Raw genomic sequence first — 26737 nt, 5'->3', positions numbered from 1 at the left:
GAATTATCTAGGATTTAATATTACTACAAAAATACCTTTGAAATCATCATTGCCATATATTTTTTATAGGCACTAATCAAATGAATAGTCCATAACAAATTTCCTGAAGCGGTATGAGCATGTTGTAAATAAAGGAAGTTATCATTAGTATGAAATTATTGTATACATTAACGTTTGTAATATGGCGATAGAAAAGGAGCCAAGGGTACATTACAAGATCATTTATTGAGTGTCAAGCTTTGTCAAAACAGGTTTAAATTGTAGTATCCTGACAACACATGTTAATAATCAGAAATGAAACATGAACTTAAGATGCTCAATGTAAACAAGCTGGTTAAACAGTATCTTGTATGGTTGTATTCTGTTAGTCAGCCAGTATTAATGCCATTGTTATTAAGCTTATTGTAAGACAGAGTGAGCTTTCAACACTCAACAAATACTCAAAATCAGTGCAAAAGCCCCTCCACAAGTGCATTAGACAAATGACCTGACATCGAATATAAAATATGAATTGGAGAATGGGACTTGAAGCTATCTGACTGATTCATTTTCACTGTGCATTCAAGGGCACTCTGACAAGATCAATTGTTGGGAGTATGCCATTTGAATGAGTGCAAAATAAATCCAGAGAAGGAATTCCATTCTCATCAAGAGAAGACATAACAAGATCAACATCAAGAAGACATAATGGTTTGATACAGTATAAGTAAGTTAATAGTGTTTTGGTTTGACAGTTGTAGACAAGACTGTTCAGCAAAAGATCCTAAGGACATATGTAGGGCAAACTTAATCTCTTTAAAGCCATTTCTAGCAATGAAACTGTAATTCCTACGCATGTCTATGTTTAGCTTTGAGACATCTTGTATAGCAATGTTTGGCTTGGTTGTACAAACTGTATACAGCTAAAAGGTGGGGTTTTAATAATATTTGTAGTTGTCTCTGTTTTGATCTAAAAATGTACAAAAAATATTTGTCCAAATTGCTACAAATTGCAACAAAATGTCCATATAATTTTTATTTAGCGTTCAGGTAGGGTCATAAGTAGTGAAATAAATTATTATCTTTTGGAATAGAGCTGCATAACTGGATCACCTTATGTGTACTTAATTATTGCACAGTAAATGCATCTATGCCTTTTAAACAATTGATTTCAGCATTACTAGTCTACAAGGCAGTATGTCTTGTTTCTATGGCAATGTCAACAGTGTAAAAACAGATTAGGAAACACATAAGGAATTTTTGCACTAGTCACCAGCTTCATCGCTCCATCCAGTACACACCCCACTCACCCATTACTGCTTGCACAAATGGACTTTATCATGCATTCCCTTTATTACCTCGAAAGCATCTTAAATACACAGCTTAGATCCAGCTAAGTGTTGTCATACAAAAAAGGCATCATTTGAAGTTAGTAAAAAGATAAATGCTTTTTACAGTACATGTACATAAAAATAGAAATCTATTAAGACAATTTATACAGTACTCAAAGCAGTAGCTAGTCAGTTCCTTTGTCAGTGTTTGTATGCAAGACACAATAATAAACTATTCATTCATTCATACACAAAGAATGCCGAGCCCAAATGGTCTTATAAGACACCATTAACAAAAAATATGTGTTAATATGTGTGTTAATTATGTGTATGTGTTGACCTAATAGATCCATGGTGTTGACCTCACAATACTAGTGTCCTTGGATACAGGAGGTGACTGCCATCAGAAGGCAGTGTCTTCTCTCTCCTCACTGTGAGTGCTCAGCTGTGTCCTCCGGTGAGACAAGATGGTCGCCCACAGTCGACACAACATGCCGCCTCTGAAAGACAAGTGACCCCAAATGACATTGGATTAAAAGGTTCAGGCACAGTGAACATTTAATTTAACCTAACAAAAGATTCAAACTGTATGGTGAAAATGTATTATAAATAAAGTTATATTGAGCATTCAACTACACAAAAATATATGCCATTATTCTAAGACCATCAGTGGTACATACAGTACAAAAGTCCAATCAATCCTATCTTATTTAATTTAAGGTAAGGCACACATTATTGTTCCCATAGAGAAATTTGTCCTTCACATTTGATACATCCTTCCATGCTGCTGGGACTATCTGTCTGGATTAAAGAGCAAGGCTTGGTCAGGACTACCTGGGTGGGAGGATTTTAGTAATCTAAAATCCATATGTTGATGTTTTGTATTACTGGGAAAAATAAGAGTACCAATGAAATGTTCCAGTGATTGAGTATTATGTGCATTTTAACAGTATAACCAACTAAATACGATAATATACTGCACAATACACCTAGACTGATTTCTGTCTCCACCAACAAATGAACTGTTTCCAACAAAACTGAGAAAATACAGTGCAGTCTACATTTGCTAAGTAGGACAAACAGCTCAAAAAAGCAAATAGAAAACTGATGCAATGTTTAACAAGGAGGAGAACTCCTGGATATTATTAGGCTAGTGACTCAAACCTTGTTTTTGACAAAATTAGCAAGATATGAAACTTATTTCACTTTAATAAAAGATAATCAAAGACAAAAGATTGAGAGGATTTAGGCTTAGTAACTAGTTTAGGTGTTAAGGTATTAATTAAGTAGATACTACACAATTCATTCTTTCATTCTTAACAAACAACTTGTCCATTACAAAATAAGTCTTAACCCAAACAATACAACATAACTTTATTGTAGAATGGCACTATCTAACTGTCTCTGCATCATATTGCATTCCCCTCTCGGTTGTGCATGTCTGGCTGCGTGAGGTTGGACCAGCTCACCTTATGCCACAGTACATCAGATCGTCCCTGCAGGCCACGCCAAACAGAATATCCAAGGTGAACTCATGGAACACGAGCTAGAACAAACAGCAGCGTGAATGAGCAATGAGTGGGTTACACATTCATGCATTCATTTTTTAGATCTACCTTATCAATAGTGTCTTTATCTATAGGGATAGACTTGAGCCAGCGCGCCATTGCTCTAGCCTCAGGGGTGGAGTTGTTTTGAAGAGTGAAAATGTCATCTGCAGAAGAAGCACAAAAGGTATTAAAAAAGTTATTGTTGTTAAAAACCAACACTCAAACAGACAAGTCAAGTTTGAGCACATTTGAGCTGACTGGAGCCTGCAGACAAGGTGTGGCTGGGATTCAATAGCACAAGTGTGGAGAAATGCTATAACCGCAACTGGCTGTGAGTAATACAGATGTTATACAGACTATGGTACAGTTTGAGTGATTAATCACCAATAGAATTTGTGTCCTTTTGTTGTACTGTTGAGCTATGTCTACAATGGATTAACGGGGAGGGAATTGAGCATAAGGAGTCATCATTTCCCAAGATTTCTCCATGAATAAAAACATGACGGGAATTACTAAAGAACGGAAGACAAATTAAACTATGAGCTTTTAATTATTGTTGTGAAATAAAAACCCTGAAGACTATTGGGCAAATTCAGGTGTAGAGAACATATCTCATAATGAATATTGATACTTTGCAGCTGATGTCATCAACATTGCCTGGGTGTGCGAACCTAACTTTAGGCACTGCTCTGTCTGAAGTTCTGTTGCTTAAGTTAGACTCTAATCTGAGTTTTGTTTTAAAACAATAAATAACTGACTTAGGTAGAACTAGACCAAGTGAGCTGATTTGTGTTGTTAAGCAAATCCTTCTAAAATAACATTGCAGTCACAAGCTAGGTAGTATTAGTCATCTGTTTTTCAGTTAGTGACACCCTTTTGATGAAAATACAGTAATGCACATAAACAGGATCATGAAAATGTATTAGTCAAATCCATTTGGTATTTTCAGACAAATTTCAAACTGCTGAAAATTCATACAACATACAAAGTATCAATAGTATCACTCAGTTCCTTAATTATAAAGAATGTTACAGGTTGAAGTAGTTTTGTGTGATGCATTTTCACAACAGATACCAACCAATTGCAGTATCTTTATTATGTTCACTATATAATCATAATAATGACTATAAATTTGTATAGTACAGAATTATTGTCTTAGGAAAAAGTGGATTGTAAAAGCAGTTAGCTAATAATTATAGTACATACACAAACTACTCATTTATTGGCTGTGACTTACATTACTAGGACAGTTTATAGTACTTCATATTACCAGGACTGGTGCTTGTTGAGTCCTTGAGTTCATCTATCTGCTGCTGTTTCCTCTGGAGAGACTTTCTCAGTAAGTCCTGGTATTCATGCTCCTTCTCATTCAGCTGTCTCAGCAGTCTGCCGCATAGAGGAACAGAGCTCTTACTCAGCACTAAGCACCATCAATATTGTTCCATGTTAATCCCTAGTTTGTCTCCACTGGAAATCTGTGGCTTTATAATTAAGTGAATGTACCTGCTTGTCTCTAGTCGCAGCTCTCTCAAAGACTCGCTGAGGGGACAGTTCAGGTCTGAAGGGGGACTTGGAATCCCATTGAGCGCTGGTGTGTGCTGGTTGTCAAACTGCACCCCCTGCTTGTCAGGGCCATTTACAGGCGTATCTAAATCTGTTGGTTGCTCCTCGGGACTGCTGTCTTCGACCTCAAAAGATGATTGCAATTGCAGTTTGAGCTCTGTAATAAAAATATACATTCAGTGTTATTGTATTAAAAGGGGTTGTCCAATATTTTGTACCTGTTCACTTCAGTAAAAAAAGTTTAATTCTAAGTCTAATGAACCTAAGTGAACAAGCTATTATCGTGCACACGGAGAAAACAAACACCAAGAACTGAAGGAAGGTTATATGGTATGAGGGAAGATGTGACTTTTCCATACCTAAATATAAGTCATAAGTTTAAATATGCATTCATTTAATTTTAACTTTCATTGAGGTGTGTACATAGACTGCATAAAGAAAAGGACTAAGTGAGTGTAATGTCACTCATAGCGTTTGGCTCCAGTCAAATGAAGCTCCTCGAGGCTAGTTATAGGGGTGAATTTGGAGCCGAGCTCCATATTTGGAATTCAGACCGTGAGTATCATGGCAACCAAAGAGCCAATCCAGAGTGAGGCTGTTGAAGGTAATGCCCCTTCCCGTCCACACTGCTGGTTTAGCAGGGAGCGGGAACTTCGCAACACTGTAAATCACACCTGTTGCTAGAAGGAACAACCTTGGGGAAAGAAAGTGACTGATTTGTCTTTCAGTAATGTTCATATCTTAATTTATGGACACAATAGAATAAATAAAAATACAAGGATTATGTAGAGCGAGTTAATGCAAACATTTTAAGACCAAAATGACGAGGCTCATTGCAGCAGTACAGAGACAGGGGTGACAATTTTTGAATGTAATGTAAATTGATTGAGCCGGAAGCACGCCCATTTATATATACAGTCTATGGGTGTGTAATACAGTCTATGGGTGTGTAATAATTATTGCATATCACAATCACTGTACATAATGTAGTGACGTGTGTGTGAGGTGAGGGGTGTAAAGCTAATACAAGAAACATATATTGTAGCAATTATGTAGCCGTTTGAAAGTGTCAGTGTCAAATTGCCCCATTACCTGGCAGAAGAACTGTTATGGCGTCCTGCACAGCTTGTCTCAGCAGATTATCCAAAGCAAACATCCAATGAGGCTTTACCTGCTGCTGCCTTAAGACTTTTTTCACCTACGCACGGGCACAAATGTGGAAAAACAATGTTACTTTGGAATACAGCCAAGTGCTTTGACCACAAGGAAAGTGTGAGCTCTGGCGACTTACTGCATCCTGGAAGCTGAAGAGCACCACCTGCAGGCTGTTCAGAGGTACTTTTTTAGAGAGCAGCCTTTTCCGCAGGTTCAGGAGGTTCGTGGTCAGCTGTCTCTTGTCTGGGGAGCGGATGTTGTTTCGCAAGCAACTAATGAGTTCAGTGATGTCATCGTCAGAGAGGCACAGCCCATCCCCAATCTATGAAGAGATTTATTATTATAAGTTCTGAACAAATAAATAAAACCTGCAGTGCAGTTTTAGTTAAGCTGCCTTGGGAGCAGTTATGCTGGGGAAAGTATGATAACCTGAGTATTTCCTCCTACTTTCCCTGTCAACAACCTTCACTATTCAGTTCATTCGTTCGTTGCTATTCACAAGTTGTTCCCTATCTCACTTCCCTCTGGGGAGTGCAATTGTTTCAGATGCCTTGCAGCTGACCACCTTGTGATGGCTGGACCCTAGATGCCCCTCTTGTGCCCTAATCCTGTTACGTGTCCCTCACTGGGCTGGATGACCCTATACCTAGCTAGGATGACCCTTACCCTACAGTGGATCTCCCTCTGTCCCTTAGTTAAGTGGGCTCTGGCCATACAGACTTGAACTTTATCTGCAAATGAATGTGCATTAGTCCTGGACGCATCTGCAGCCTGTGTTCACTGTGGTTCTCTTTGAGGTTTCTCTTTTTCTTACTTGTTTTTTCTTTGCTGAGAAGGAGGGTCTAAGGACAGGGGATGTTCTGGGGCAGTTCTCCATTTTCTTGTTTTCTGTTGATTAATTTGCTTGTCTGTTATTGACCAATGTCTGTCTCATTGTTGGCTTTCTAACTTTCTATTAAATCAATTATAATGTTCTGCCCTAAGAGGCAACTGCTGTTGTGATTTTCGGCTTTTCAAAAATAAATTGAACTGAATAGCAATTAATAATTCAAAACAAAATAATATAATTTCATAAAATGTCCTCAAAAAGCCACAGAACAGGAAGTTTAAACCAATTAATAGGCAATTTTGTGGCATTTTATAATTACCGCTAAACCAACTTGATTCTGGTACATACTGTACTACCTGCAAGTTAACAACAATAAAAACAGAACAGCTGTTTGGTAAGTGTTCCAGGATACGAACTATTTACAAGAAAAGACCATGACGTAACAGTACTGATGGCGTGTCTGACCTGTGGGCCAGACTCCTGGATGTTGCTGACCACCAGGTTGATGTAGTCGGTCAGGACCCTGTACAGAGTGGCCCTCCTCTCACTGTCCTTCCGCAGCATGAACAGACCCACACTCTCCCCCGTGGAGCAGGGGCTACTCAGGTCTGCAGGGGACTCCTCAGGGATCCTGCATAACAACAACAAAAAGTTAGCAAATACTAGTTATCTGGACTTAAAGTCCTGCTTTTTTAACTGCAGTGGACAAAATAACTAAGTTGGTATAATGTAGGGATATGAAGATAACTGGTATTACTGTATGAATTGCCATGGTATCAATACTGTGATAGAAGCACTTTCTGACTCTATTGATAGAGCGCATGCATTTAATTAAATTTGTGGAAAAAGCAGCGCTTCACACAGCCTTGGGTTTATAAATGAATTATTTTTTGGTCATCATATACACCCATCACAACACAAAAAATGTAAAGTAGCCCTACTATAACGAAGGAGAAATATTGGCTAGCTTAAAGCTTATTCAGTGTAATTGCATAATGCAAACAGAAATAACTCCTGTGAAGCTGAAAATATATAATAGCAGAATACTTGATAGATGTTTTCAGTGCAGAGAAGCTCAAGTGACATTTCTTTATTGTATATGGGAATGTAAATAATAAAAAAAACACCAGGCAGGAGGTGATGAACAAAATCAGACACATTTTAGCTGTGCATCCTTTGTCAAGATAATAATATCACTCCTATATCCCCAAAAAATTTAATTAGGATCCTATCAACTTAAGTTTAGAGACTATGCTGTTTTGCAGGCAAAATGCCTGTTAGCTCTTAACTGGAGAAAATCAGATCCTCCTACTATTGCAGCTTGGTTCAAATCAATGGCAGATTCTATGACAATAGAGACAATAACATATTTTCATAAAAAACAAACTGTAGTTATATGAAGATATTTGGAAACCCTTTGCAGAGTTTATAAAGAAAGCAGATATTGGTCGTTTTTTACTGTAGAAGTTTCTTTGTTTTGTTTATGTTTTATTCTTTTTTTAATATTTGAATGGAAATCATTCAATGAGTATATGTTTATGTTTTACATACCATGTAGGCTATTTTTATTGCATTTTATTTATTTACTTATTTATTTATATATATTTGTTTCTTTCAGAAGTGTCAGAGTGGCATCTGGGTGGCGTAGGGAATAAATTTCAAGATACTGTCAAATTCTGTGTGGAATATAATATAGATTTTCACAACAGCATACAATCAGTAAATAGTTAAATATAAATTCTCAAAAAAACAACTGATACATTGTATAAAATTTTTCTTTAAACTTAAGAGTCCTTTGTTTCTGTTAAGCATTTTAAAGTACCCAACTCCACTATACACTGTGGTGTTTTCAGACAAAATTGGTAAAATTTCATAGGAGTCATCTCAAGTATAATGTCATAAATTATATCAAGACAAAGACATGCAGTGTTTAGTGCAATAAAACGTGATGTGAAACTATTATGAATATGACACAAATTCTGATCCAAAGTGCACTATCAAAATCATAAGTTACTGACAGTTCATGCAAAAACAATGCCCTTTATGCTGAAGCAGGAAACCACCATCTTGTAGAAAACCCACACTTTCACAAGTAAGGTGATGAATTCACAGGTACAACTCACGACAGGAAGCTGCTGGTGCTTGTAGGACTTTCAGACATCTCCTCCACTTTCAGACTCGCCATGGTTCTTCTGAGGTCCAGAGAAGAGGACAGGTCCACAAATCCAGAATAGGAATCTTCTGTATCTTCTATGTGGATGGACACAGGCACAGAAAAGCTCCTCTGGTAGTCAGCTGAAAGGGAAATAACACGAAATAATTAAAATGATAAATCAGTAATGCTAAATGTATATTCTTCCAAGTCTCACAAGTAGAAAGCGGATCATTAGCTTCAGGTTCTTGTGGAGCTTTCTGTTTCTTTCTATTGGATGATTTGAGGAATGTGTCTGCCAGCAGCCCTGTGGATGTGGCTCTGTCGTCAGGGTTCGGCTCAAAACATCTTATGATAAAAGCTTTGGCCTCGTCCGACATGCACTCAGGGACTGTGGGATGGATCTTGAACATGCCAACCTAAACACAAGAGATTCAGTGCTTAGATGGTAAAAAATACTGCTAAAATATACAGGCGATTAGACAGATAATTCCAACGATTAAACTCAAAATAGGCAAGTTTACTAAAGACTCATTTGGTTTACATGGTCAGTTAAAATTAGATAACTAAGGATAATTACAATAATCATATTACCTGCTGTGTGTTTACATTTAAAATTACTCTTTCAATTTCATTAGTTTGGCATTTCCTGTTTAATTTTCCTTATCAAGACATGCACAGGTATTATTACTCAGAAATAAATCAGATTACTCACACTACCAACATTTCAGTAATCCGATCACTCCAAATATCAGAATACGATCAGATTTTTGGTGTGCACATAAACATAACCAATGTCTTTCACTGCCAAGAAATTCAGAACAGACTGGCTTGCGTTGCAGGAAAAATGTTCAGAGTTGTTTAAACATGTATTGTAAAGTTCTCATATAGCACCAATTTTATTCAAAGTCTTAGGGTAAAGGAAATGGTCAAGGTTAGGGTTTGGTTACATTTAGGATTACAGGATTACAAGTGAGAAAAATGGTTAAGGTTAGCTAACATATTGTTTGCAGAAATAACTTTAAAAAACAAATTTGTCACGTGTTAGGATTATCTTAACATACACCATAAAAAGCAATTAAAGCCAACACGATTAGGTGTGGCAGCCAGAGCTATGTGATCACTTCCATCCCTCCAGACCAGACTATATAGTGCTAGCCGTCTCTGCCTTTACCTTAAACATGGCTGCCTGAGGACTTCCCAGCTCATGAAATGGCGTCTTGCCTGTTGCCATTTCGATGATAGTGCACCCCAGAGACCAGATATCAGCTGGTTTCCCATAACCTCGTGGTCCCTGGTCAATGATCTCTGGGGCCATATACTGGAGTGTTCCTAGACAAAAATACAATGATGTTAGGCACTTCAAATACATGTAAACATCCCAAGTGCATTGTTTGTCATTATCTCACCAGCAAATGTTTCTGTACAAGGATTGATTCCAGCCAGTCTTTTTGAGGTTCCAAAATCAGAAATCTTGAGCACACCACTATATGTGTTGATGAGGACATTATCACCCTGCAAGAACACATCATATTTAAAGATTGTTCCAAATGGTTGGTTTCTATTATACATCTGTTACATTACAGCTGTTTTTATTACCGGTACTAAAAATACCTTGAAAAGCATGCAATATTATTATGAGAAGGGTCACCTCACCACAGAATTTACCTATCATCTGCTTGTCTCTGCGTAAACAGAATTTCAATGCCTTACTGTGGTCCTTCTTTGTAAAGCTATAACATCTCCATGGAGACAGACCCTTCACCCGAAAAGTTATAATAAACATAGTAATTAGTTGTGAAGCTATTTAGTCTTGCCTTTATATCCCTGTGCACAATCTGGTTGTCATGGAGATATTTAAGTCCTTCCAGGATCTGTTTGGTGTAGAAGATAATGGTGGCTTCATTGTCTTTCAGTGGACCCCATTTGGAGCGCAACAAGGAGGACAAACTTCCTATAGGAGCAAGAAGATAATTTTGATTTATAAGTTGCGAAACAATTACAATTACGCAACTTGTCAACTTAGAATTGAGTAATCCAGCCATGTACAAACAACAGTAAAAGAACTATAGGAATGACTCAATGGAGAATTTAAAGCAATACATGTAGGCTATTGTTCTCAGTGTTGTGTATAGCTGCTGCAGCAATCCCACCACTAGGGGTTAGAAGTGCTGCATTATAAAAAGCCTGATATAATGTATTAAATGTGTGTGGGGAAGGGAATTTAAAAATATAAAAAAAATACAATTAATTTAAAGCATAAAACAAAAATCATATACAGTAATTTTCAAATACTTTGAATGTTCAAACATATTGAATCATCATTTTGCAAAAAACTTACACTCCTATTTATTGTGCAATGGAAGTACAGTAGATAGATTAATTTACTTCATGTGGGAAAGTGAGCAATAAAAATAAGAGTAAGCTTAATAAAAGTTTCTATGTTATTTGTGCCCCATGACATTCCACTGGGTTATGCTAGTCCAGTTAGCAGGATGCCACTGTGCTACTCACTCCCTAAAAATGACCTTTCAATTTCAAGAAGTGCTCAGTATCATTGCTAGCTAAACCCTATGAATGGTCCCTTATGTATCATAATGCACCAATTACAATATTAATAAAAATTTAATAAAATCACTGGCTGCATATGATGTATCCATGTATCTGCATTACAAAGTGACTTATCCATAGTACCTCCAGGGACCTCCTCCATGAAGATCTTGATAAAGCCATCTTGACTGACTGAGCCTAAATACTGGACAATGTTTCTGTGCTTCAGCCTTTTGTGCAGAGCTATTTCTTCATGAAGTGGCTGGGAATATCTGAAGAAAAACAAAAGTAAATCACTGAGTATATTTTTTGCATATACAGATAGAGAAAGTAATGTAGTGCTGATGTTGATACTGCCACTTTGGACAACAGAAAGGTTTTGTTTGTATTGTTTTGTCAGCGAGCCATGACCAATTTGTGTTCACCTCTCCAACTGACAGCCAGGAAGAACAAATATGTTATTTGTATTTTATGATGTGAACTTAGTAAAGAAATCCTTCCTTTCCCCCCAAATGTTTAAGGAAATGTTTTATACTTTACATTTGCATGGTACATATCTATTACTTGGATGAGTAGAAAGTATACACTGTAAGTAGTAGAGTATACACTGATCTGAAATCATACTTATGTTTTGTAAAATAAAATCTCCCATTACTAAACTGTCCCTTACCCTTTGGTGGTTGTTCATTTGCTCTGTTATCTTAGTTCAGTGTTAGAAAAGACCTGTTATTTATTTTGACTTAGAATTTGTTTAATTCATATTTATTCTCATTAGCCTAAACCTTAGTTGAAGTGTTTTCCAGCCTTTTTAAATAGTATAGAAACTTGATCTTGCTCCAAAAATGCTCCTAAATCTGCAACTCTCAGTAGATTTGACTATGAGACAAATCAAAACATTCTACTCTCCCCCGTGAGAGTCATAAACCACTGACATTCCTGGCATGTACATGATTTGTCCAAAATACTTCCCATACTAGGAGGTATTCTAAAATAATTTGATCCCTTACGTTCTGTCCTTCTCTGGAATCTCCTTGATAGCGATGCGGACTTGGTTGCTCAGGTCCCTCCCAGCATACACCACTCCGTACGTGCCTTTTCCGAGCACCACCTTGTCTCCATTCTCATTGGTCTCATAAATGTACTACAGATGTGCACAGAAAGAAAGAGGACTCTGTCAAAGGACGTTTCCAGGCAACAAGAGGAATTTGACAAGCAGGCTGGAAAGAGAGACACTAAACAAATATAACAGTACTTAATTTAGAACTACACAAAATGGAGTAAACATTATTGCAAGGTAATAATAATTCATAATAAATAAAATCAAAACTTCTACATTGTAAAAATATCTTTTGTTTCGATATATGCACACGTTAGGCTATTAAAAAAATGACTTTGCAAAAAGAAAATACACTGTTTGCAACCAGAGACAGGCTGAAGGGAATGAAGTCATTTTCTAGAAGGGAAAGGAAGAATGAAACAATGTGACTAATGCCTTCAAAGTAAGTTTAAACAGCTTCGTACTTTGGAAATAGAAAAACATAGGAAAAATAGAAAGTATCTTGGCTTGATTAAATGAGTATTTTGACTGTACTGATTGAATGTAGTTGTGATCGTGTCTGACCTCCAGTATTCCATTATTCTGGGAGTTCAAGACTGGATCCAGGTCGTCAGCCTGCAGCAGGAGAGAGTTTACCAGTTCACAGAATCTACAGGAAAGACACACGCAATATTTATGTGGGAAGTACAAGTTTTACGCAATACTTTCTGAAAATGGCGGTGGGATGCAGGTCGAATTATTTGAGATGATCGAGGGGATTTCCTTAAAGGCGGTAAAGGAAATGTGAATCATGTTGATTACATAAGACTTGGCAATGGCACAAAAATAAACAACAGTGTTACAAACTCTGTCTACAGTGCACAAGGTAGCACCAGCCAAAAAACTATATTTCAAAGACTGCATAAACATAAACTAAGACTGGATTTGTCTAATCAATCCATCTATTGTATGGACAGACATTTTGAATTTATTTTTTGTATCATACTATAAGAAAATGGCAACATGTCAGATGTTGAGAGTTTAATTGGTTACAAGTTAATCAGTAATATATGAATAAGATCAATCTTTAACCACATAAAATTGTAGTCAGGCTTATGTATTGATTAAAAAGTACAGGATATAACTTTCTGGAGGTGGCACGTCGCCTGTATGATTCCACAGAAATGGAAAGTTAAAACTATACTTGGAAACATGGAAACCAGCAGACCAAACCCTGCCCTAGGACTTATTCATTTAGTTTGTTGATTCACTCACCCTTTGCAGTGGGCTTCAGATGGGAAGCAAAGTTGAAAGTCATCAGAGTTGTAGTGGACATAAAGGAAACAGCTGCGCTCATCAATCTTTGAAGCACTGATGAGGAAGAGTGATAATGAGTAATCAGCCACTGTTTGTTTTAGCAACAGCTTGAACAAAGAACTCTTATAACTCATATCCAACTTAAATCATTACACTTGCAACAAAGGACCTATTTGACTCGAAAAGGCAGTGCAGGTGAAATTTTTTACCTGAGGACATAACAACACAAGCTTGCACAAGTTTTGCTTAGCCCATTGCGCAATATCATGTCCCTTAAAAGGACAATTTGATATCACTGAGGACCATGGACTCAATGATGTTTGTTTTGTATTAATTCAAGATGTTGACCTAACATCGTATTATATCGACTGAATATAAATGACCTGGTAGCAAAGGCAAAATACATAAAATTCTATTTAGAAAGCATCATTATTATATTTTTTTGACTCTACCTGACTCCACGAATTTCAGAGGCTGGGAAAGTCCACTGATGCAAGCCTTTCTACAAAAACATTACAGTCATATTGTTAGACACATTCAAACTGATAAAACTGGATTTGTTTGCATAATCATAATATGGAGGGAGATTAAGGGATTAGCCAGCTAATAGCCACTAAACCATAAGCAGGGGTAAAAAGTAACCAATATTTATTTGTTACTGTGACTGAGTAGATTTTTCAGTTCAGTTTAATTTTTATATTTAAGAATAATTCTAACATGCAATTGTAATTAGTTACATTATAAATTATAAACACTGACGAATACAATGATCCCTCGTTTATCGTGGGGGTTATGTTCTAAAAATAACCCGCAATAGGCGAAATCCACAAAGTAGTCAGCTTTATTTTGTTACAATTACTCTATATGTTTTGCAGCTGTAAAACTCCTCACCACACACTTATACACTTTTCTCAGACAGGTGTTAACATTTTCTCTCTTGCTTAAACACTCTAAAAGTTCAAACCTTTGTAGATTTTAAAAAATAAGTACAGGATTATAGAATGAAACCAAAGTTCAGGCCCAAACATTTGTTTGAGAAATAAAAATATATACATTTTCCTATACTGTAAATAAAAATGCTAGTGATCGAACATTTATGTAAATTTCGCTGAACACATTCTGTACTGTACAGGAGACACTGCACGGAGAAGTTTGATTGACAATATTCTACAGTCCCTTTGCCAATCAGGAGGCAGAACACAATGCGTGTTGCACAAAAAAATTCCCAGAAACAGCAAGGCCGCAAAAGGTGAACCGCATTATAATGAGGGATGACTGTACTGCCAAATCCCCATTGTCCTAATGTTTCCTTTCTATGTCTACAAATAAACATAACAGAACTGCATTTCCTGATAATGTTTAGTATACAAAAGATGATCTAAAGTGCTACAAAAATTGCATTAAAAAGTAACTAGCAAATAGTGGTAGACATCAGTGGTAGTTTTCGTGAGTACTTTTTACTTTTACTTAAGTACAAATTTGGCGCAATACATGTCTAGCCAAGTGTACTTTTTTTTGAGTACCAACTTTCAGTACTCTTTCCGCCACTGACCACAAGTCTTCGTGAGAATCTTCATAGCTTTCTCCGACTATAGTATTGTATAAGTGGTGTGGGTACTGACAGCATACCTCCTGAGGCGATACATGTTTCAACTGGACAGTGCGGCCATCGTCCTCCTCATTCACACAAACTATGGCAGGCTGGAGAAGTTTGCTGGGCTCAAGGATAAGTACCTAGAAACAAACAATAACAACAAGACTGAGAGAAGCAGATCTGCAACAGGAATATCACGTTCAGAATGTGTTGAGTTACAGGGCAGCGGCCTTTCGACATGGTGGGTTTACAGGTTTGTAGAAGCAGCTCCATCCAGAAGTCCATGGTCTCCTCTTTAGGGCTCCTCACTTCAGGTAATTTGGCAAACTGCTGGTACAGGATGAATGTCTCCATGATCGAAGCTACAAACCTAAGAAAAAGATCATTTTACAATACGCTCACCAATTTCATTAAGCAGTATTATGGCTAAAGTCTGCCCGTACATTTATCTTTTGGTTATTTTAAAGAGTAAAACAAATGTGGATTAAACATTTTAACTTAATACTTTCACATTATAACAAAAAACACGGTAAAAATAAAACGTAAAAATTACAGGTTTTAACTAATTCAGTCTCACATTTTAACATAATTTTCTCATTTTAATGTGAACATATTAAGCTCATATCAAATGCAATGACTAGGGGCAAGTCACTTTAAGCAGGTCTGAGTGTGCAAACTGTATAATCTGTAGCAATGCGTAGGAGAAGATCCAGGAAGCGCTTATGATTTTTTATGTTTAATAACAGAATAGACTGGATGAAACTCCTAGTCCACTGACTTGTAGACAAAGGCCTACTGTAATAAACTTCAGGCATGCCTTTTAGATGTGCCAATGGCCTGGAGATCACAGCGCACACCAGGAGCCAACATCCAGAGTATGTCTGTCTGTGTGTTAACAATGCCACACATACACCTTTACAGACTCTGGGCTGTTGGGCATGTCAACGTGCATCTTAATCAAAGGTTGGTGATACGTGCAGATCTAGGTCGGTGCCGCACAGTGGTCAGCCACATTTCCTCTGTTTGCAGCTCACTTGGGGTAAAGGCTTTCACACTCTTTGGTGGCACAAGCAAAGAAGCCATGAGGAAATCAGAGGCTGTAAACTGGAGCTCTGAATCTACACAGCATGAAAGATTTTTGGACCAGCCTTTTTTCTTGAAGCACAAAATATAAAGCAGAATTACGTCGCATTGGAGTGAGTGAGACCAGTGTCTGGACACACAGGCCTGACTGTGCCAAATGCAGCAATGCAGAATAAACACAGACATGCACACGGACAACCTATTAATATGTTCATGTTAAAATGAGAAACTGATGTCAACTGATTTCATTAAAATGTGAAACTTTTCATGTTAAAACGGGACTGACGTTATTAAAAATTGTAGGATTATGTTTTAACAAAAACATAATAATCCTTAATACTAATAATGAAAATGTCAGTAAAAATGTTTAATTCATGTTTGTCAGTTCTACGTTGCCATCATTTTCAAATCCAACATAATCAATTGCAATAACAATAATAATAATAATTATTATTATTCTAATACAAAAATCCCCCCATCTGGGATTATGACCTCATTACTTTCTAAAATCTGAAAACCACCAATACACAAAAGATAAATCATGTTAAACTGCCTAGAATCATTGCTATAAATTGGTAATCAATATCATACATAACATGTCTTACCACATAGGTGCTTTGAGTTTGTACAGTTTCTCAGAAGCTTCAATGACTTTCCTGGGCTCCTTGATCAGAATGTTGGCCCCCAGATAGAAGCCCACATCCCAGTATTCCTTCATCTTCTCCAGGCTGCCCTTTCTCCCAAGCAGTGTGTTTATGGTGACACCTGGGATCCAATAAGATAATAGTTACATATTTAACCACCAACTAGAAGCACATTCATTAGGTTCACATGCTGCTGATGAAGGCTAATTACGTAATATTCATTGTTTTCAGTTTCCTATTATAGCTATGTACCATTGTGTGGACGTTTGACCAATGAAAAGATAGACTATTGTGCTTTAAATTGTTAATTGCTACGGTAATGACCCTAAATTTTCATCACTCTGAAACATATAGATATAATGAGATTTTGTTACATGGCTTTTTGTTTCTTGGATGAACAGGACTTTTTTATGAAGTTGGTTACAATGAATCCATCACACGCATTAGTGAATTTATGTCCCAAATACCTGATTTAACACTTTGGGTAGTGTAATCCTTCTTAATAATGTAGCATAACTAGTCGTAAAGTTCTGGTATAAAGAAAAAACATAAAACACATACCGATTTTACGTAGTTCAATAGATGTGTCAAATTCATGCCCAGCTGCCATCAGAAGGACCACATTGTTGATGCCTGAATGGAGTGTGGGCTCTGTCTCAAATGCTTTGCCATACCTATGAATAAACCATTAGTATTGCCAACAGCAGAACAGGCCAAATACTCTGATAACTAGAATAATCAGATAACGCAATAATAAGATCTGATTAAAGCTGGTTGTTTACATGCACAAGAGAAATCTACTTATTAAAAACGCCTAAGATGTGTCAGTTAACCAATGGACTTTTAGTGGAACTGTTGTATTTGGAAGATAAGCCACATCATCCTAAAATAACTGTCAGTCATTAACATTTTCTTGTAATTTTGCATAATTTTCTAGTCTAAACATGCACTAGTGTGAACAATCAGAAAGAAATCAGATTACTGTTTACATGCCATTCCTATAATCTGATAACTTCAGAAATCAGATAATTATCAGATGTCTGGTGTGCATGTAACCACAACCACTAGCAATACAATCGACTAAAGAAATTCTTGATAGACTAAAGACATGTCCTGCCAATTCAAAAGAAGTTGTAGGAGGGAAGACATTTCACTGCTCATCCAAGCCGCTTCATCAATTCTGGTCAGATTGTTGGTGGACGCTGCCTTATTTCTATCTGAAGGGAGGAGCTAACTACACTGAAAATAACACACTTGTTATACTATATATCAGGCAGTGTGTACCAGCAGTCTGACCGGAAATGAAGAAGCGCCTTGAATGAGCAGCCAAACGTCTTCAATCTAAAAACTTTTGAATTTTTGTTTTACCACGGAGCATACCTGGACAACTGAGGGATTACATAGACATCCTGCCAATTGATTGTTCAACTTAAACTAAAGATCTACAGCCCTAACAACCACTGTTTAATTTCACTGTGTTTATACCAGTAGCTGGCTTGATCTCTGCTTTGGTGGTCTGTGAACCCTGAGCTCATGAACATATCTTTGTAAATGCGCCCACACAGACAGAGGACATCAGATGCCACCTTCTCTCCAGACTGCACCAGGGGCAGGATGCACTGTAAGGCCTTGGCTCTGTCTCCTGGGTGATTCCTCCTGGGAGGACAGATTAGATAACATGACGCACCTGGAAACCAACCTTAAACATATTATAGCCACACACGGATATTCGATAAGGGATAAAACACATGACTGACACACAAGATGCAGTCATTGTCTCGCTTTAATCAAATAGTAGCATGTACCTGTTCAAAGCAAAGATGTAGTGAAACTTGATATTATGGTGTCTTGCTACGAGACACATGGGCAGTTTGTTCAAGGTCTCCACCAGATTGATAATGGAATCGTAGTCCTGAAAACAAAGGGAGTAGGGTAGAATGTTGGGTCATTCATCTGAAATGCAACCGCTAATAACATTAGTGCAACATTAATACCAGTAACTTTAAGTAAGCCTAGGTAAAAGTACACCCTGCAGCACACTCACATTAATACACAACACATGTATTTAACTAGCCTTTTAACATGTAACTAGTCTGAATGATCTAAGCTGTGCATGCAAAACTATATAAAACTACATTGATTTTATGCAATGTTTCCTTCCTCTGCTACTGTTTGCAAATGTATCGTGTTGCAAGATGGCAGTGCTTCCTTTGTCCAGTATGTAATTTAATAATAAATAATGACTTTATCTATATCTTCATTACCAGCACTACTCTCACCAGATACACACTCACAGAGAAGGTTTTTTTTTTTTTTTTCACTGAGTTATACAACACTGTTTACCTAAAACTACTACTACTACTACTTCAAATTCAGGTGCACTCAAATAGGAAAAAAATGCTGTGTAACATTACTTAAAAGGCCAATGCCTGATTTTGATGTATTGTTGTCAAGAAACGTGCTCTTTACATCATGCAGGCACAAAGAATCATGGGAAACTCTATCTCAGACACTTGATCCTTTGTCATGATACATTTTCAAGAGTGAAAAAAAAATAGCAGGAACAGATTGGAGAACTATAAGAAAAACAACTGCATGACACTTGTTCCTGTGTCATGGTGCAATATCACAGTGGCAGGGCTACAAGTTCAAACTAAAACAAATTCCTGACTAATGGTTTGAAATCAGATACAGGCCCTTTGAGAGCAAAGCTTGTAGTATGTTTGTTTGTTTTATATGTTTAAGGTCACTCATTATTACTGTATAGGATGACTACTAGGATGGCTACTATTATTTCAGTCATGCAATTTGGTTAACCATGGAGGACATACATGTAATTAACCAGTCCAGGAAATCATGTATGGGTTTATAATGACAAACTAAAATACTACATAGCGTGTCCTCGCACAAGTCACTTCTGACCTGGATGTCTCTGTAGGACAGCAGCAGATTCATGACGATATCAGGCGTGAGCAGCTCCACACTATCCAGTCGGGCCTCGATCCTCTTCAGCTCCTCGGTCAGGGAATGTCCTCGGAAACGCTCCCTGGCCATCCGGATGTCATGTCTGATGGACTCCCGGAAGTACTCACTGTAAAATCACAAAAGTGACATTTTAAAACATGAAAGAAAAGATGCGTTATGATACTGTATGATACTAGGGGTGCAACAGCTGATCGGAATAATCATGACTAGTTGACTATTGAAATAATCGTATTTTGATCATTGTTATCTGGACAATACAGACTAACAAAGACTGATTGAAATGCTTCACATCTTTCTAGCACTTATTTCATTGTGTTTTTATTGCCTAAATATACCTTGAAAAACATACATGCTTATTATGAGCAGGGCCACCTCTCCACAGATCTGACCTGTAACTTGGCCTAGTGGTGTCATCTGCTTGTCTACAAGGATGTCTCCTTGTAGACAAGCAGATGACAGGAGACAGACAAGTTTAATGCCTTACTGTGCAATATTCTAGGCAAAGCAATAATGTGGCTATGCCAACAAGTAAGAGGCATTAATTCACCATATCACTTATTCACTTATTTGGTTAAACATGTATTTAAAAACTCAGTGTACAACAGAAATAACTTGATTAGTTAACTACTAAAATATTGAGTTAATAGTTGCAGCCCTAGTAATGACTTAAAGACTATTCTATTCCTACCTAGACTGGACTTGCACATTGTTGAGCAGGTGGACCAGTCTTTCCACAAGAGGAGTGAGGAGAGGCTCCAGCTGGAACCTGGGCTGCATGAGTTCAGTAATGCCGGTCATGATGGTGGCATCACAAACAAACACTTTACCCTGAGGTGACACTACATAGGGGATGAAGGTATAACTGACACACTGCTCCTATGGAACAGAAACACATGGAAAATCACCATAATGACATCAAGTTCAACATGCTTTCAACAATTTGAAATGAGCCATGCTGAATGAACCAGTGGCATTGTTAATATTTCTACTTCCTTGGTTTGTTTTGAAAGATAAATATACACTTAATCTCTTTTTATCTTTCACATCTTCAGAGAACTTGTCTTATCTAACATAAACAAACCTAATGTGAACTCAACGCCGAGTTTGCAGAAAAGGTAACAGGACCATTTTGTGCCCTTGATGCAGTGAAGGGACCATTTCTAAAACCACTAAAGCAATGTGTTTGTAGACAAGGCTATCCACTAATCCTGTGCAGGTAGGCTAACCAATATCCTTATTTAGCTCTTTGTTTTTAAACCTCATTAGTCTAGTCACTGGTCAGACTATCCACTCATTGACATTATTGATGCTTAAATCTTTGGTCCATTCAAAACACGTCAAAGCAAAGATAAAATGGCAAATACATCCCAATACTTAAAATGAGGGAGCACACCGTTAAATACCCTGTAACGTCAATCAGTCTAAAAATCAACAACTTTATTAATGCCAAAGGGGTGTTCAGTTCACAGATCATGTACATAATAATCATGTACATACAACCTGGGCTATAACCTGTGTACCTTGACCGCGTGTAGGTCACTGTCCTGCTTGTAACAGTAGAGGATTATGTTGTTGGTCATGCTGAAGCTCTCCCTCACTCCCAGGTGGTAGAAGAGAGAAGGCTGACAGAACGTGTCACTCATCTGCACCACTGCTACATCTGTTTAAGAAAAACATGCAAAACGTGGTTCAGGCATGAGGCTGGGTGACGGGCGTAGTCTCCTACCCCGGGTCATGTCAGCATGCCTGCACTTGCCTGAGTTATAGAAACTATCCAGAATGTCAGTTGTCCCGAGAGAGATCCGCTCGAAGGAGATGGTGTTGAAGACTGCGTTTGCGTCTGCGCACGCTTCTTTTACGCATTTCAGTGACAAGTTCTCCTCGGTCTGTGGCACTGATGCGTCTTCGTTGACGATGTAGGCCACGGACACGGGTCTAGTCCGACTCCGCGGAGAGATGAGCTGTTTACAGCTGGAGCCGACTTCCAGCGCCAGAGAGTCCTGCCACAAACTTCCAGCGGTAGTGGAAACCCAAATTGGATCTTTCCTCTTGTTGTGGTCCCGCAGGCTCATGCGCCTCCGCTCTGTAGTGTACATCCTGGCAGCTTTTTCGAGTTAAGACATTTTTCAGGGAAAAGTTGAGTTATGAGTTGCTGTATAGTCCCAGGTGTGTCACCGCCTCCCCTCACAGCGTATCCCGTCAGAGAGCGCGCTCCAAAGACCTGCCCGCCCTGCTTCTCCCGGTGCACACTCCGCCCCCGACACTCATGAAACACGAGAGAGCGACCTCTGCAGTACAACATGCCTCCCGCTATTTGAGACGCATAGATAACACTGGGTTACAAAAAAAAAAACATTTTTGAAAGTTGTCTGTGTTTTTTCAACTGAATTAGGACCATTTAGCCCCGCTGAATCAAAAAATGATATCCATTTTTCTCAGTCAGGTCAGGTTTTTATGCTAATTTGATTTTGAAAAATCCGATCTTCTGTCTAAATTGATTACAATTTTGTGACATTATCAGTTGATTTTCTTTAATATTTCTCATCCAAAAATGTTTTAGGAGATAAAAAATAGTTTTCTAACAGAATGTATTAATTAAATGTTACGTTATGTTAATTGATAAAGGTAAGTACATGTAAACTGGAACGTTACGTTATCATTGTGCAAAATTCAGGACATGAACTTCTGTTTTTATGAACCCCTTGAATGCTCAGCAGCAGGGATGTCTCTCTTCAGAGTCCCACAGTAATCAGCCATCATGACTGCATCCCAGCATCCCTGATACCTGGTCTCCATCTCTTTTATGACCTGATGGAATCTCTCCACCTGCTCATCACTCAGTGATCCCAGATTCTCAGGAAACCTGAACATTTAGCTCCTTTTGGGGAAAAAGGACGTGGAGCATCATCATTAAAACCACACTGGAGGAATCTTTGTCACTGATGTCAGGAACTTCTACAAAGACAGGTACTGGAATTTCATCACAGTGAGCTACAGGACGACGTGCTGATTCACGGTCAGGATACTTGAGGCTGCTTCGGTTCTTTCTGTTGATCCCAGTCACTTCAATAGCCCAGACGTAGCTATTGATGTCGGCTCCCTCCAAACCATGGGAATTCAAACTTCAGACAACTCTTCTTGCCTTTAGTCCACTGACGCAGATACTCGGTGCATGACTTGCATGCCATGTGTGGCGCCCAAGCTTCATCTTGGTCACCAAATTTAATCCCAAAATAAGCATGGTAAGCACGCTTTATGAAACTTGTGACTTGACTCCTGTTAGGAACATTGGTGTATTCACCGCAGATGTGGCAGAATATGTCAGGCTTATTTTTGCAAGATCTTCTAGTCGAAGCCATTTCATTCACTTGTAATATATATATATATATATATATATATATATATATATATATATATATATATATATATATATATAAAAAACAATTAGTCATAAGTTGGCACATGCAAAATCTTCAGAATTTGTTTATAGCGAGAAATATAACAGAACTTTGCATCATATGACGTGAAAATACTCATACATGTAAACAAAATCGTCCAAAAACAAATATGTAGCTTAGTTCAGAACGTTGACCTGATTGAGCAAAACCAATGTGATTTTTGGATTCAGCACATCAAAATTATCCTAAATCGGCTAAAAAATCTTAGACAATAAATTTAGTGTTGACCAGTGTAATATTTGAGTCTTGCCATTAGGCCTAGGCTTACATTCTCTACACATGACTTTTTTTTTGTTAAGACACGTGGTTTAGATTTTATTCTTGTCTCTCTCTCACACACACACACACAATCACTATTGTAGTGTGTGTGTGTGTGTGTAGTCTGGAAAAAAGTTTACTGCGGGTGCAGTAAAGCTAACACGTTTTGAGATTGTATTAAGACTTCATGGGAGGCATGTTTAAAAATAGACAAACTGTGTGAACACTGAACACTAAACCCTTCTGAAGATCAGTTACACTCATACAGGCAGTAAGTGAGGTATAACTGGATCCACAGGTTGGAACTGGGATTGTATCAATAACAAAGCTCAACCAATCAAAAATGTTCCACTGGTTTATTTATAGTAACAAAATTCTAATTTACAATGCCCAAGTGGACCAAAATAAAAGAGCAAGCCTTAAGTACTCCACTGTGAAGGGACAGACCACAGCTACCTTGCAAAAAAAACAACATTGATCACGTAAAGTGTGACAATAAGGGTTACATTCCATACATTATGTACAAATGAGAATGAACAGCAATTGTAGTTATTTCCGGTCCGTTAGACAGTGGTGCCAAGGTCCAAAAATATACATTTTGATTTATGTGGCACCAAATGTAGTCTACTATACAACCTGAGAAGTAGAAGTCTTCTTTGAGACAGCTGTGGCAGGTTTAGGCCATTAGGGAGCATACTAACCAGCCATTATGTAATTCCACTTTCAGAGAGAAAGTACAACGAATCACTCATTTGGCTCTTGGCCTGCCTCATCAACCCCCTCGTCTTCATCCTCCTCCTCACGCTGCTGGGAATCCACTTCGCTGGTGTCAGAGAACTCGTGCAGTAGGACGTACTCTCTACTGCTGAAGCCAAACTTCAGCACGTCCTTCTCCTTGAGTTCATAGAAGCGCTGGGGCTCAATGCGCTGGTTGTTCAGGTATGTGCCGTTGCCAGAGCCCAAGTCGATGATGTATGGTCTCACCCTCCGGCCAGAGGTGCCATCGGCACGAGTGTACTCTACCAGTCTGTGAAACAAAATTAAGAAGAGTCAACGGTAACACATGGAGGTGTGGTTTAATATACACAGTTTTGTGTATGTGTTGATTTCTCTGAGATTATGATTTGAACATTAACAGGTTGATAAATTACAAATGGCCACTCTGGCTCAAGTCCCTAATTTTAATCAAGAATAATTCCCCAAAAAGTGATTACAAAATTATCAATGATTTGTCATTTATGTCAACACTAGAAACTAGACCACTAGAAAACAATTACCTGAAATGTCAAAGACTACAATTGTTTACTCTACTTTACAAAGACGTGCCCTTATCCAAGATTTCTGATAGGATGATATGGACAGGTGGATCAATCAATAAGAGAAGCACATTTCATCACAACAAAGGAAGAAATAATATATTAACATCAAACAGAGAAACAGCAAAGATAATTAACAACAAATAAGATACTGTGATTGTATGATTGTCTGATGCATTAGTCTGGTTTCAGACCCTTCTGCATTTAAATCGAAAGTATGCCTGGCAGGCAATCCAAAAAAGCGTATTATAAACTCCCAAGCTACTGGATCATATACAGCTCTTCAAGAAGCAAGTAGATTTTTAGTAAGTTGAATTCTGATGACTGATGTGAGGGAAAATCTGAAATAGTTGAAAGCTACAATGTTGCAGATAGAGATTTGGCGAAAAAACTCACCTGTATTGAAAAACTGCATGCTGCTTTGAGCACGATGGGTGGTCAATGGGAATATCAGCAATTCTTCTCATTCGTCCCATCAGATAGGCACTCTGCCTGTGAATGTACATGACCGGGAGGGGCTCATCATTCTTAAAGGGGTAGAGCCGCCATCTCCTCTTAGGAATACGGGCTTCTGGTGGTTCGTTGTATTTGATGACCACTCCTCTGAATGTGTTTGTGTCTTCTGTAAGAGCTCCAGACAGCTCAAAGTTTGGCTTCTCTTTGTCAACAGGAGCTGAGCCCTCACTGTTTTCCTCAGTTTCACCAGTTTCCCCAAACTCATGTTCTTGGTTTTCCTCACGTCTTTGACGGTGTTCCCTCCGCCGCTCGTCATGCTGCTGCCGCTCGGCCTGCTGGGACGCAAATGCATCTCTGTCCCCCCTCCTCTCTCGGCCACGATTTTGGTCATGTGACTTCATTCTGTCTCGTGACCGGTCTCCCTCTCTTCCTCTGTCACGAGACCTGTCTGTTTCCCATTTGCTCCTCCTCTCTTCTGCGGGGTCATTTTTTCTCCTCCTCTCATCACCACTCCGTTGCACATCTCGCTCCTATTGAAATTGGAAATAGCAAGTTACATCATAAATAGGCTTACTGACAAATAGAATGCTACTTCCATCCTATGGAGTGCGGGGTATTTTAGCATTTGACGTATACATTTTCCATATCAAGCGGTCAGGCTCACTAGCTGATAAGGAATAGTGTGGTAGTGATGCATGAAAAGCAATAATTAACATTTACAGATTAAGTGTTTGGATAATAATATCAGCAATACTAATCAGAGCGTTAGGGATATTTTAAATTTCCATTCTGCAAGAAGAGGACAGTTAGATCTGCACTGGCTAAACAAATAGGCTTAAGTTATGAAAAAACATACAGTAACAGCTTACGTAACACTGCTGATGTGTATAGAACGTATGACTATTATAGAGTATAGGCTATAATTTGAAATGACTGACGCGTTTGATCGTGAGCTCGGCGCCGCGGTGTGGACTGCGGCTTCTTCTGTGTCTGGGAGACCTGCTGCGAGCGGCGGGCGAAGCTTGGCGTCGCTCCTTCGTCCTCATAGGCGATCTAAAAAACATACGTTAATAACCCCCTTAAATACATAACTTCTATTATGTTGATGTAATCACCTGCTGGTTCTTCTCCTCGGTGGACTGGAGCTACCGCTGGATCTGGAGCGGGAACGGCGTGTTCTCTGTGGCCTAACAGGACTCAATCTTTCCTGCTTTATTTTGACTTTAGTCTCCCGCTCAGGAGACTCCCTCCTCTTGTGTCGCCTCTCTTTGCTCATGGTAAAATATTCGGTCGATATAAATTAAAGAATCATAGCAACAAAAAAAAGAAAGTCGTGTCAGAATAACAAAACAAAACGTAACAAACTTCCACTGTTGCTCAGATCACGTGTTTCCCGTGGTACGCAAATAATGTCAGCCGGTGTGGTGTCCGGGTACCCGTCGTTCGTTCCGGACCTACTTTGAATCAAAACTAGACCCATA

The 26737-nt window shown here is 38.3% G+C and overlaps 2 protein-coding genes across 2 annotated transcripts; both read right to left on the bottom strand.

Annotated features, from left to right (window-relative positions):
* Positions 1-206: 206 nt before the first annotated feature.
* On the bottom strand, positions 207-21976 carry si:ch211-1i11.3 (mitogen-activated protein kinase kinase kinase 5). The gene is made up of 28 exons (XM_033980879.2): positions 21525-21976; positions 21289-21428; positions 20457-20644; positions 19706-19874; positions 18589-18695; positions 18269-18439; positions 17345-17457; positions 16745-16904; positions 15276-15426; positions 15092-15196; positions 13915-13964; positions 13421-13516; positions 12731-12815; positions 12117-12250; positions 11254-11381; positions 10377-10513; positions 9969-10074; positions 9734-9891; positions 8777-8978; positions 8531-8702; positions 6873-7038; positions 5715-5900; positions 5516-5621; positions 4364-4580; positions 4131-4246; positions 2927-3024; positions 2780-2856; positions 207-1810 (listed from the first exon to the last, which is right to left on the bottom strand). Exons 1-28 carry the CDS (start codon positions 21862-21864, stop codon positions 1714-1716), a joined length of 3975 nt encoding a protein of 1324 aa, XP_033836770.1. The 5' UTR covers positions 21865-21976; the 3' UTR covers positions 207-1713.
* Positions 21977-23823: 1847 nt separating this feature from the next.
* Positions 23824-26673, bottom strand: snip1 (Smad nuclear interacting protein). Its single transcript, XM_033981651.2, has 4 exons — positions 26372-26673; positions 26195-26309; positions 25197-25786; positions 23824-24511 (listed from the first exon to the last, which is right to left on the bottom strand). The coding sequence occupies exons 1-4, from the start codon at positions 26530-26532 to the stop codon at positions 24229-24231; spliced, it is 1149 nt and encodes a 382-aa protein (XP_033837542.1). The 5' UTR covers positions 26533-26673; the 3' UTR covers positions 23824-24228.
* Positions 26674-26737: the final 64 nt, after the last annotated feature.

The sequence above is a fragment of the Periophthalmus magnuspinnatus genome, chromosome 16, assembly GCF_009829125.3.
Source record: "Periophthalmus magnuspinnatus isolate fPerMag1 chromosome 16, fPerMag1.2.pri, whole genome shotgun sequence".
NCBI classification, from domain to species: Eukaryota; Metazoa; Chordata; class Actinopteri; order Gobiiformes; family Gobiidae; genus Periophthalmus; species Periophthalmus magnuspinnatus.
This window is presented reverse-complemented; position numbering and strand designations above follow the sequence as displayed.

Coding starts and splice junctions, on each gene's coding strand:
- si:ch211-1i11.3 (XM_033980879.2), bottom strand. CDS start 21,864: ATGTACACTACAGAGCGGAGGCGCATGAGCCTGCGGGACCACAACAAG. Junction 17,458..18,268: donor AGAGATCAAGCCAGCTACTG/GTATAAACACAG, acceptor GTTTATTCATAG/GTATGGCAAAGCATTTGAGA. Junction 1,811..2,779: donor CTGATGTACTGTGGCATAAG/GTGAGCTGGTCC, acceptor CTTGTCTTTCAG/AGGCGGCATGTTGTGTCGAC.
- snip1 (XM_033981651.2), bottom strand. CDS start 26,532: ATGAGCAAAGAGAGGCGACACAAGAGGAGGGAGTCTCCTGAGCGGGAG. Junction 26,310..26,371: donor CCGAGGAGAAGAACCAGCAG/GTGATTACATCA, acceptor TATGTTTTTTAG/ATCGCCTATGAGGACGAAGG. Junction 25,787..26,194: donor CCGAGCTCACGATCAAACGC/GTCAGTCATTTC, acceptor CAATTTCAATAG/GAGCGAGATGTGCAACGGAG.